The sequence below is a fragment of the Hydra vulgaris genome, chromosome 14 (genome assembly GCF_038396675.1).
Source record: "Hydra vulgaris chromosome 14, alternate assembly HydraT2T_AEP".
NCBI classification, from domain to species: domain Eukaryota; kingdom Metazoa; phylum Cnidaria; class Hydrozoa; order Anthoathecata; family Hydridae; genus Hydra; species Hydra vulgaris.
Window position 1 is genome coordinate 11,556,209 of NC_088933.1, and position 13,638 is coordinate 11,569,846.

Below are 13,638 nucleotides of genomic sequence, written 5' to 3' on the forward strand. Positions count from 1 at the left end.
TTATCAATTTAAAAAAGCTTAGGCAATTTTTTATATACCTGTTTTTAATGCTCAAGAAAACCATGTGGCCTTGATAATATCAAAAAAAAATTATTACACATTATTCTATATTCATTGATCTTTCAAAAAATATAAAGATTTTGATCTGCAAGTATATGGATTTCCATATATGAATAATGGGGCACGGTTCACACTTTTTTGTAGCGGAATATTGCAATTGGCTTTTCACTAACTTCCAGACTAGCTGGAGCTCTGAAACTTTTGACATTTCTTTAGTGCCAATCAACATGCATGTTAAAGTTATTTTTAGCTCCGAAGACACTGGTGGAGGGGGGCTGGGTCATGGGTACACTTTTTTAAAGCGGAATCTTGTGATAGATTTATCACTACTTTTCAGACAAACTGGCGCTCTGAAACTTTCAGTATTTGTGTAGTCCTAATCAATGTGTATTAAAATTGTTTCCAGGGTAGACGACCAGAGGGTTCATGGTCCGGGGCACTGGGGCCATGCCCCACTTATTTTTTCAAAAAAATAAAATTTTTTTTTTTTTAATGAAGTAAAGATGATATTATTTTTTTTAAATTTTTTTGGTTTGTACTTGTTCTGTTTTATTTAACTATTTACAAAATAAAATACAAAAACATTAAGTCTCAAGATTGTGTTAAGATTTGCTTAAATGCTTCAACGGTCAAAGTATATTAATTCCAGTTGTTGTTACAGGTGCATCAATGGTACAAATTATGTTGGTAATTGGAACCCAAAACTTAATTGCTCTAGATGGTCACAAGAGTTTGTTAAAAGGACCATGCGGTAGGCTGTCCCAAAATATCAGGGACAGCCTACCGCACATGTGACCATAACAAAACTTTTAGGAAGGTAAGACCTAACATTTTCCAAGAAAAATAATTTTGGGACACCCTACTGTGCAGGTGCATAAATATTACCATAACATCTTGCTCATACCAATCCAATCAAACATATCATTTTTACACAGAACAAATTCACCAAATTTCAATGCATTAATGTTAATTTTCAATATGTTGATGTTATTTTGCTGATTAGGGTAAATACTTTGAATATCAGAAAAAGAAAATATCCCCTTTATATTACAAACTTTACTTGTTCGTTTAAAACTAATAGTATCTATAGATTTAAAATGATGATAAAAAGAGTTAAAATGATGTTAGCTTCTTATTCCAGAGATTGTTCTACTTAGCTAAAAACATTTTTTCAAAGTGTTGCACAATTCTTTCAGTCTTTCTTTTTCAATTTTGAAAAAAGTAAATCCTTAAATATTTTTTGCACAGCAGTCAAGCATTTTATTACATTCAATATCTGGTCATGTATGGGGCTTTGTAAACTTGCATTTGCAGTTAGTGGTTTTACAGTGCCACCAATACCAGCACATGGTGACTTATCATGACTTGTAGCAAAAATGTCCACTTTACATCAATATCAAAATCATTTTTATGGAGAAAGATATTGCAAAAGTTTTTGTGGTTTTTATACTGTGCAGCACAACCATATATAAAGAATCTTTAAAATATAAGAATGATTTTCTTTTAAATAATTAACTATTTGTGTGTTAACTTCATACACAAAACCAATGTCATGCTCCTTATCTTCTGACATGAAGCAAAATGATTTTCTTTTAAGCTGGTCAATTTTGTTAAATAAATAAAAGGCAACAGGGTTCAACATGCATTGACTTTGGCACCAATGGTAACTTTGGATTTCATCTTGAATCACAAATGTGTAGTATTCTGCAAAAGACGATAAGCAGTCTTTTGCCAAATTTTTATTTTTGCTGCCTTAGATATTTTGCTTGACATTTTGCAATGAATGAACTGCTAACTTGTTTATTACCTCCGATAACATCAATTTGTATTCTTCAATTGTTCTTGTTTGACAGATCAATGTTATATCTGTTTTCTTTTTGATTCAAAAAGTTTTAAATTATACAATTTAAATCTCTGTTAAAATCATCATTTTCGTTGGATGACTGCTTTCAATCCATATACTTGCAAATCAAAAATCTTATAAACATATGTACTTTCTTAAAACATTTTAAGAAAGATCATTGAATACAGAATGATTAAAAACTGAATGGAACAAATAAAAACAAAAAAAAAATTTTGAAGACAATATTTTCAAAATTATCTTTACTTTATTAAAAAAGCAAAAAAAAAGTTTTTTGACAAAGTTGGGCATGGCCCCTAGTGTCCCAGCCTTATGGACCCTCTGGTCATCTACCCTGGAAACAATTTTAATACACATTGATTAGGACTACACAAATACTGAAAGTTTCAGAGCGCCAGTTTGTCTGAAAAGTAGTGATAAATCTATCACAAGATTCCGCTTTAAAAAAGTGGACCCATGACCCAGCCCCCCTCCACCAGTGTCTTGGGACCTAAAAATAACTTTAACATGCATGTTGATTGGCACTAAAGAAATGCCAAAAGTTTCAGAGCTCCAGCTAGTCTGGAATCTAGTGAAAAGTCAATTGTAATAATCTGCTACAAAAAAAGTGGGGACCGTGCCCCATTATCCATATATGGAAATCCATACACTTGCAAATAAAAATCTATATATTTTTTGGAAGATCAATGAATATAGAATAATGTGTAATAATTTTTTTTTTGATATCAGCAAGGCCACATGGGTTTTTTGCCATTAAAAACAGGTATATAAAAAATTGCCTAAACTTATTTACATCGATAATTACAGGTACTTAATAATAATTTTTTACATTTCTAATCATTTCATTGGATTTGCCACTTTTGAAAATGGCCTGGTACAAATTTTTAAGTAAAAATATCAAATTTTTTTAAAGTTATGTGACTTGAATCCATCAAATAAATCTTGCAATTCGAAGGGGACAAGAGGGGCCTGGCCTGTATCTGCTAAAAGTAAAATGGTTATATTTCATGATATTCTTGGAGCCAGAGGCTAAAATTTCAAGGAATTCTTAGTTTAATAAGTACTCTTAACTTAATAAAAATCAGTAAAATCTAAGATATAGAGTGACATTTTTAAAAATTCCTGGGTAATTTGACATGGAGTTACCCAATGACTAAAAAAACATCATAAGCAATTATAAATGAAGCCATATCCATATTCACGGGTTTAATAGAGAATAAGATAAATTTATAAGATTTTTACATACAGCAAATTTAACGTAGTATTCATATATTAAACATTTACATATGAAAAAATGTATTCACAGAATTAAAAAAAATAGTTACATGACTTACGGTAAGATTTTTTTATATTTTCTTGATTGTTACTTTGTATCGCAATTTCATTTAAAATTAAATCCTTCTCACTATTATTTTTCATATCAATTGCTTCTTTGTGAATATTTCTTTCAACTTCATTCAAAATAAAGTCAATTACATTGTTTACTTCCATTTTATTTCTGACTACTTTCCTTAATTCTCTAACATTTTTTTATTTAGATCACATTTAGATCATTATCTACACGCTACCTATATAAGCATTATCTTATATGCAATACAAATGTGTTTTTATATCTTATATTTAATAAACATGTGTTTACATAGAAAGAAGTTGGCCAAATTCCATCCAATTGGATAAAATAGCGAACTTCCGGTATGCATATTTACATACTCCACAAGGCGATAGCACACATGCGTAAAAATCAAAATGCAAGACCGGAATTTTTTTTTTTTAATAATGATAGACTGCCTGCCCCAACCAAACCCTCAGTCGATGTAGCAGCACTCCCTTGCGGGTCAGGCTATTTGTCAGTCGATGTAGCAGCACTCCCTTGCGGGTCAGGCTATTTGTCAGTCGATGTAGCAGCACTCCCTTTCGAGTCATTTGTTCCATTTTTCGTACTTTTTTATAAAGAAACATATTTTTAAATTTGAGCCTGACTCGAAAGGGAGTGCTGCTACATCGACTGACAAATAGCCTGACCCGCAAGGGAGTGCTGCTACATCGACTGAGGGTTTGGTTGGGGCAGGCAGTCTATCATTATTAAAAAAAAAAAATTTCGGTCTTGCATTTTGATTTTTACGCATGTGTGCTATCGCCTTGTGGAGTATGTAAATATGCTTCCGGTATAAGTTCCATCAACACTTCGTAGCAGAGCCGGTGTAGTATGGATTTTTCCTCTCGCGTTTTTTTTTCATCTCCACATAAGAAATTTTTACTCCTTAATAAAAATCCATATGAAAATATTTTGTGGCGGAACAGTGTCGCAAAATTTTGATTATCGCAAATTTGATTATCGAAAATGTGAAAAAGGAATAGTGTCGCAAATTGTTAAATTGTTAAAAACAGAATTAGGAGCAACGTCGCAAATGAATTTAATGAATAGCGTCGAAGATAGAGAAAGGAATAAGGTCGTAAAGGAGTTTAATGAATAGTGTCAAAAACAAAAAAAAGGAATAGTGTCGCAAATAGCAAAATCGGAATAGTGCCGAAAACAAAACAAAAAGAAATAGTGTTGCAAATGAACTTAATGAACAGAGTCCAAAATAGAAAAAATAATTATGTTGTCAAGGAGTTTAATGAATAGAAACAAAAACAAAAAAATAATTATTACTATAAATGCGTGTTTAGGTAATATTTCTGATGCCATATTGCTGGGGACCTCAGTACATACATGAACCATCTTATCGCCGCTGCCACAAAGGAGTACCGCTACATCGACTAAAGATTTAGGCTTCGGTATCTCTTTTTTCATTATTCTTTGTTTTTTTTTCTGTAAAAGCCGTATGCTATAAAGGTAAGCAAAACGAGTAAGCAATCGCTGATATTAACAATTTGTGACACTATTTTTTTTTGTTTTCGGTACTATTCATTAAATACATTTTCGACACTATTCCTTTTTTTTTCCCACATTAGGTCTTTTAAATATACTCGACACTATTCCAAAGTTCATTTTTCGACACTATTTCTGTCACCCAAAATTTTTACTCCCCAGTAAAAATCGCATACGAAGTTTTTACTCAAATTATGAGACTTTTACTTCCATAAAATAATTTGTGCCAAAATGTATTTTTCGACTTTGTTGTATTTTAACAATACTTTTTAATGTTTAAAAGATTGTGGCTTTTAGAAAAGCAGTCAAGAAGCAATTCGATTTAATATGAACCTTTATTTAAAATTCTTGTAGCGATTAAACCAACCTATTTCTTTGTTTGAAACTCCTTAGAACGAATATATAAACATATAGTAAAACACTATATAAAATACTTGTTCAGACCAGTTATTTTTATCAAACTGACAATGAAGATGAACACTAGGGTTATGACTTTTTGACTTTTTTTTTTTAAAAATTTGTCATAAATTGATGAACTTTTGATAGAAAACATTGAAAACATGTTCAATTTCTCAAGGTTGTAAAAAAAGGTCACCCGCAATTGAAATAATGAATCGTCATTTATTTAATCTTGATACTGCTACTATTAAAAATGGATTTTTAGATGTTTGAGTTTTTACACTTACAGGCATTATGAAAACTCCAAACTTTAGTATGTTTATGCTTCTATCAAAAAAGAATGTTTTGCAAAGAATTGGGGTGATTGGAGCTTGGAACAAAAAAACCCTAGTTTTTGGACCCACCCAGCTCTTAACGTGGGAGCAACGAGTTTATAAAAAATTTTCTTTACTATTTTCATCTAAATTTATATTCATCAACAAATTTCAAATTTCATGCAATAATTAATATTTACTAATTAGATTACTTCTATTTCATAATTTCTTTAAAATATTTTTGGAGATATTTTTATAAAATAGATATTTTAATAAAATATTTTTGGAGATATTTAATGCTGTTTTTTTTACCAAATTTTAAGTTTAAAAAATTATTTTACATATAGATTTTTAGTTGAAGGATGAAGGCAAAATAAGTGACAAAGAATTCAGAAAGGTAAAACTTGATTGAATTGAAACTTTTAATATTTTTGTGGATGTGATACGTGTCTATAAACTGGCTGCATGCATTCAGGTTTAAGTAAGAACTTTTCCTTTGGTTAAAGTAATTTCTTTGTTTCTGATAAAGATTTCTTAAACTTGGAAGAACTATCGAAAAACATCAAGTTTTTCTTCGAAATCTTCTTTATGATGCACCACCAAAGGCGAACGCAGTCAAATCTTTCAATAAATTGGGTTTCAATTGTTTGCCTAATAACGTAATTTTTGAATATGATGTTGTATAGTGTATTTTTAGTTGTATAAACAGAAATTGTAAGAAACAATACATTTACATAAAACAAGGTAAATAAATTCTCTACTAGTATACACTAGTATACAACTAATTTTGGTGCAATTTTGTTATTATAAAATGAAGCTAACATGTATTTTTATTATGTTATAAAAACTATAATACAGATGTTCATATTGAACACTGTACAAGTTAATTTGATAAAATTTTTAAGTATTAGTTTTTTGTTATTATTTTTAAAACCAATGCGTGTGCGCGTTTGTATATACATGTAATAAAAACACGTTTCAGACGCGTGTTGTGTTGTGTGTTGTCCAATAATCTACGCGTTTAAAACGTATTTCTGGTACGTTTTCTACTCGGTAAAATGCTACTCGCTAACATACATTCGAGAATAACACGTATTCTGAAAAGTTTTGAATGCGCATTTAATACCAAGAAAACATCGTATGAATAATATCTAATTACAGTGTTTTATGCGTATTTTCAAGAGTTTCAAATGCGAGTTTCATACTCAGTAGGATCTGAAAACGCATCTGAAGCGTATTTCTAATGCGTGTTTGACACGATAAAATGGCTAACATACATACCAGTAACCATGAGCGAGACTAGGTTTTTTCAAACCGAGACGAGAAGTTAGTACTTCTCGTGAGACCGAGAACGAGACGAGAAATTTAACAATTTTTGAAAACAAATTTATTAAAATCCAAGTAAAAAAAAAATTGTAAACATGGTTTTGACAAATAGACACAAATGACATTTGTCAAATGTAAACAACTTTTTCAAATATTAATTCAGAATTTTTTTGCCAAACTTTTCCAACAAGAAAATGTTTTCTCTGATTAAAATGATTTGTTCTACTTTTTCTGGGTGTAAGTTGTGTCTGGATGATCGGACGACATTTCCACCTGAGCTAAAAACTCTCTCTGATTTAGTTGAACTTGCTGGAATAGCTAAAATTTGTCTAGATAATGAAGAGAGTTCTGGCAATGTACTTGAATGCAATTTCCACCAATCAAGAATCGGAAAGTCTTTTTTGGCATCAGGGAAATATTCATACTGGCACATTTCGCTCAAAATAGGATTCAGTTCAGATGTTTGTGTTTTAAGTCTGACGTTTAACTTGCGCTTCAGTTTTGAATTAGAGAACAAATCTGCTGAAAGGACTCTGGCAACAGGTTGGCACTCAACATTATCCTTAACCTGTGAGGCTAACCATTCTTTTGTTGTTTGAAATTTTTTGAAGAGCTTCAAGTAAAGTCCCTTTAAAGCAGGATTTTAGTAGTTTGCTGCAGCACTCAATAAGTTTCCAGTGTGACAAAGAGGAAATCTTTTCTCAATGCAACTTTTCAAGTTTTTTTGCATACAAAACACCGTAGCCATTTTTTCCATCCATCTCAATAAATTGATCAACAGTGTTAATTGTTGGAATAGACTCAGCCGACCACGTTTCTGTAGCTTCTTTAAGTGGTGCCAAAATTTCTACTGCTCCCTCGATTGATTTCCACTGTGATGCACTGATGGTCTTTGAAGAAAAAGTATCTTCATTTGCACATAACCTGATAACTGCACTCTTTAGATGTAGGACAGAAGCCATGCAATCCAGTTCACTATTCCATCTTGTGTCAACAGATAGGCGTAACTGTCTAAAATTGATTCCTTGAGCGTCTGATTCTGATTCAAGCAACTCAGCTGCAACTGTTGACTGGTGAGTTAAAGAAGCCAAATCTTTGCATGTTTGCAACGCATCATCCATTCCAGCAGTCATTCCAAATGAGTCTCAAACTGCACATTGCAAAATATGATTGTTGCACAAGTATTGGTCAAGGCGCTTTGACAATTTGATTGCAAGTTTCATGTTTCTTGCCTGATCGTTTACGCAGTACATTGGCAAACCAGCAGGCAAATTTAGTTCTTTTAAGAAAGAATCCAGCTTCCCTTCAATTAAGATACCTGTGTGTCTACCTGGGAACTGTTGGACATGGAGTATCCGGTGATGTAGAGTCCAAATATCGTCAATAGCATGAAAAGTCCAAGAGATGTAGCTGTCCTGAGCTCTAGAAGTCCAAAGGTTAGAAGTAAATGCAGCACTTTTTAGATTTGGCGTAATCTCTGTTATTATGCTCTTCACTCCAGCTTGAACTTCTTTTGACCGAATTGAAAGCTTTCTTGAATATGTTGTTCTGTGATGAAGGCTCAGTTTAGGGTTTGCAATGTCAAAACCTCTTCCTTCGACTGCTTAAAAAGATGCCAGATCAGTGCAAAAGTAATCCAGCATTGCAGAGTCAAACTGTTTTTAAATGGAATTGTCTTTGTCATATTTGGAATTTGTTTCAAGCATTTCGACCATGGTTCGTTGTTTCTTCTTAGGAGGAGGAAGAAGAGAGTCGTCAGTTTTTTCAGAATACTCAACGTAATCTTGGCTGTGTTTTTTTTCGAGGTGACGATGAAGTCCGCTTGTGTTTCCATCTTTTGTTTTCAAAGACTTTTTGCACGCCTTGCATTTAGCACCTTCACTTGTTTTTTGAAAATATCTCCAGATTTTGTTTTTCTTGGTGACATTTTTGATCGTTGAAATGAGGCAAGAATATTTTTTTTCAATATGAACAATATGTGTCAAGTTGAATTTCACTGGTAAACTAATGAAATTAAGTTGAAAGTGCACCATTTTATACAAAAACTTTTTGTATTTAAAATCTAATTAAAAATATTTAAAATCTAGTTAAAATTTTTTAACTAGATTTTTTTTAAAAATCTAATTAAAAATTGTGTCTTGACTTTACAATGCATAACTAAAGTTATGCATTGTAAAGTCAAGAATGAGCAAGCAGAAAATACTGGAAAGTGACTATGTGGAGTGTGTAGAAAGAAATTTGGAGCTAACTCCATAGTTTGTACAGTTTGTATGCAATGGTTTCATACGAGATGTAGATATTGAAGAGATGTTTTCTTAAAATTGTTGGTTTTGAGTGTAGAAAATGTACTTTTGGTGAGTATAGAGAAGAAGTTATAAAAGAGATTGAAATGAAAAGTGGAGAAAAATTAGTAATTATCTTGGAGAAACAATTGGATCAGCTGGTGGAGCAGAAGAAGTATCTAAGGCAAACTGGGCCAATGTTCGGAGAACTATCTCCACTTTTAACATCAAGAGGTGCTTCATTAATTATCAAAGGAAAGTTCTGCAGCACGTATGTCGAGAATGTTGTGATGTATGGCAGTTAAACATAGTGGTGTCACTTTAAAAGACAATAAAAGCAGTGATGATTTAAGAAAAAGATTAGGCGTTATGAGTATATCTGATTGGGTGCGTCAGGGAAGATTTAGGTAGTTTGGGCATATAAAGCGTAAAGATGCATTATAGCGTGGGCATGTAAAGCGTAAAATGCATTGGGGATGTAAAGCGTAAAGATGGTTATCAGCATTTAGAGAGTTGGAAGTTTCAGAAGAAAAAGAGGTAGAAGCAGAAAAACTTAGAATGAATGTGTTTCAGTTACAATAGTATCATATTCAGTAAAAACATTTAGTGTTCAGCAACACTAAACGTTCTTACTAAATGTAATACTATTGAATGGTTAGAAGCAACTGCTCAAGATAATACAAGTTCCAAAACTGGTCTTAACAATGGTTTAGTTATTCGTTTACAAAAGATTTTTAAACGTAGCATTCATAAAGTGGTTTGCTTAATTCACCATGGTGAGTTACCTCTTCGTAATTTTATATCGAAAATAGAAAATTTAATGATTCTAAAAACTATGAAGGCCCTCCTTTTAGTAATTCAAAAATTGGGTTTAAAAATCTTCAGGGTTACTCCTGCTGCTTTTTTCAAGAAATATTTCTTGATGCTATGCTGCAAGACGATTAGAATGTTGTAAGAGCCTGTGCTCTTGATCAAATTTATGATCAAAAATTACGCTATTCAAGAAAATCAATCAGGATTTCTAACAAAAAATTAAAGCTATACTCTTGAACTTTAAAGCTGAAGTTTGGAGCGACTATTTTAGGGAAATCAATCTGGATTTTAAGCCAAAAATCAAAGCTAAGGCAGTTATACCCTTGAACTTTAAAGTTGATGTTTAGAGTTTGTTGATGTAAATGTTGTTTGATGTTGATGTTGCTTTATTGCAATTTGATCTGCCAAAAAACTCACAATCGGTGGAAATAACAATGAAAATTTTATGTGAAACCTTAACAAAAGTTTATGGAAGGTTTTAGAGGCATAATTGCTTGCTGGTAAAATACCAGAGCAGAATGGAAACCAAGAGAAATGCGACCATTGCATACTTTCTTTATAGTAATTTTATCATTTTTTATGTTACAATTATATATTGAAAATGAGAAACAATTCTTAAAGATTTTTTGGGGCTTTTTGTTCTCAAATTTAATTAATCGCAATATTTTGCAAAGCATCCTTGTTTGACACATGTATAAACCAGGGTTGCCATCTGGTGTTTTTTAAAGCCAAATTTCTCAAATCTGGTTTGTTTTTTTATTGTTAAGCTTGGAATTTTTGTTTTGGTTTATTTTAGAAAATCTGGTTTAATTTTGTTTTATTTATTAATAAATCAATTTAATCAAGTTTTTATTTCATAAAAAAAGTTAATTTGAGCGAAAGAAAGATTTCCATTTTTTTATTTTATAGAAAAACAATCAAATTTAAAATAAATGAAAGAAATGCTTACATTAAAATCTAACCACATTATAAAACTTTTTGTTGTAATGTCATTAAAATTTTGTTTTTATTCTTCAATTGCAAATATTTGAAAATATTTGAAATTTCTTACATTCAAAAAGACATTTTTTGAGAAAAATCTGGGGGTAATGAATGTTGTTTTCCATGTTGAAAAGCTTTTTTTAAATCTACCGTTTCCTCATCTTATGTATACAAAAAGTGAAGAAATTGAAAATCATTACAGAAATCGTGAGCATTATTAAATAGAGTGAGTTTGAAAACTTTTAAGAAAAATAAGTTTTAAAAAACACCACTAAATTCTAAACTGCTTCATGAGACCATTTAGAAGTTTCCGGAGACCTAGACCTCTGCAATATAGATGCTTATTGGTTTGTCTGTCAATGTGTTCCGCTTCTAACTATTTTGTTAAGTCTTCTCTTAGGTCGTCTACATAAAAATTAGGCTAAGAAACTGTCAAAACAAGATTTGGATGCAGTCATTTGGATCAAATCATATTTAATAAGGTGAGAGATTTTTTACCAGGAATATAAAATAATTGAGTCAAATATTGCAAAGGGTGGAAAAAAAATCTATATTCATATGTAAGCGAGAAAGAAAATATATATTTAAAGGTTGATAGTGTCAGATTTAGTATAGGTGTTTGGGAGTGAACTACTTTCCCAACGCCACTTTGAAGGCTGGACTGACACCCCCTAAACATTCACAAAGTCGTTCTTCTTCTCCTCCTCTCTCACTCTCTTTGAAATTAAATTTTAATATTCAAAGATCAATTTTTGGATAAAAAATCATTTTTTTTTCAAAATATATATTATAAACAAGGCTTTAAAACAAAAAATTTTGGTTTATTTCTTTTTTTTTTTGGTCTGGTTTATTTCTGGTTTATTTTTGTTTCGTTTTTGGCTTGTCCCAGAAAAAAAACCTGGCAACCCAGGTATAAATATATAAATGTTTGGAGTTTGCTCCATGTCTGGAAGTTAGATATCTCGAAGACCAAAAAATGCTGGAGCCACTCCTGTATACAAGGGTAGATCAATAGAGGGGGTGGACTGAGGCGCTGAAAGCAATAAGGGCAATTTCCCCCCCCCCCCCCTTCCTTAGAAAGTTTTGAATTTTTTTATTTTTTAAGTTTATATATTAAACACAGCAAGTTGTTTGAAAACGGAAATAATATAGTTAGCCTGTCTAAATAAAATTACATTTGTAATAAAATTATGTAGTGCAAATTCAAAATGCGATTGCTTGCTTACAAATCATTAAATCTGAAATTGCCCCCGCCTTACGAGATCGTCTGCATTCCCCAAATCGAAAAGCATTTAAAATCGCCCCCTAATAAAATATCACATCCGCCTAAAGTTTAAACTTTTACATTTTAGGCGGATGTGGCCTACTTTTTTAGGGCAAAAATAAAATTATTTCTCCACGTTCAGGCCAGATAAAATGTTATGTCGTTTATGTCGTATATATATTTAAATAATGGAATATAATATAATGTTAATAAACTTACTCTGTAATAAATTTAAACATAGAGTTTCAAATTTAACTCAAAGCAAATGATATATTCACAAAATTTAGATTAAATCATCATGCCAAATAAATGTTATGTGTCACATCAACTATCAAAGTGAAGTTAATAAAATATCAGTGTATCGGTTTCCAAGTGATAACGTGACCGTATAGCTTATATAGCGCACTATAACTTATAGTGCGTGGAGGAAAACGTCGACCAAAAAAATGCTTCTTCTGTTTGGCTGGGAATACTTTTATCTCAGATTTCAACAGTTAATCCAACTGAAAGTACTACCAAAAGATCTTTAAGTGGCATTAGAAGTACATTAAATGATGAGCCAGATACATTAAAAACAACATTTATCAATGCAGGGATCACTAATATCCAGTTATATCGTTTATGGTTGATGGCTATGTTTTTATACAGTTATTTGACTTAAATGAAACTTTTATTTCTCCTAAACCTGTTGAACGACAGTGTGTTTTGATGGTTTGAAGAGTATTTTCTGAAAAAACTAACGCTGCTTTTTTGCAACATCCTGACTCAATTCATAGTGATGTTAACAACACTGCTATACTTATCAATAAAGTCATTATTTGGTGGAAATTTTTAAATGTCAAAGCCATTCGTGCTGATACAAGGCATATTGATAACAAGCAGTTATCAATAATACTTATGACAACCGTTTAAATTTAACACTACAATTTGGTGATATGGCACTTAAAAAGTAAGTGTATTAAACAGCTTTCTGAAGATTGTACAAAAAAACTTGTATACATCAAACTTGTTATGGACAAGTAGATTTATGTAGATACTTAATACTATGTAAAACTATGTACTTCTTGGTCAATTTACATCAGATCACCTGGAAAAAGAATATAGTATACTTCGTCAAGGTTCTGGTGGTACATATTTTCTTAATGTTCAACAAGTTATTGAAAAGTTACGTATCAAACATGCACCTTTACTTTTGAAATTAAATGTATTGACAGTTTTAATGTGAAGTCTGATCATCAATGTGCATTATGCCTATACAAATTGTCTGAAGACTGCTGCGAAATTTTTGATAACTTGCAAGATCTTGAATCTTCTATTGCTGATGATGTCAAAATGTCACTTATTCACATTGCTGGTTATGTTACACAAAATGATAAAAAACGAACTGATTATGAACTTTTATATAAAACAACGTTCTATTATCAGAAATATGGTCAGTTTTCAACTTTTGGATTGTGGTGGATTAA

At 31.4% G+C, this 13,638-nt stretch overlaps 1 protein-coding gene across 1 annotated transcript in view; it reads right to left on the reverse strand.

Annotated features, from left to right (window-relative positions):
* LOC100207139 (oocyte zinc finger protein XlCOF6) overlaps positions 1 to 3,557 on the reverse strand; it is a 94,269-nt gene extending 90,712 nt beyond the window's left edge. Inside the window, exon 1 of the mRNA XM_065817893.1 lies at positions 3,256 to 3,557. Within this exon, the coding sequence (XP_065673965.1) occupies positions 3,256 to 3,412 (157 nt within the window). The 5' untranslated portion in view covers positions 3,413 to 3,557. The remainder of the gene's footprint in view (positions 1 to 3,255) is intronic.
* Positions 3,558 to 13,638: the final 10,081 nt, after the last annotated feature.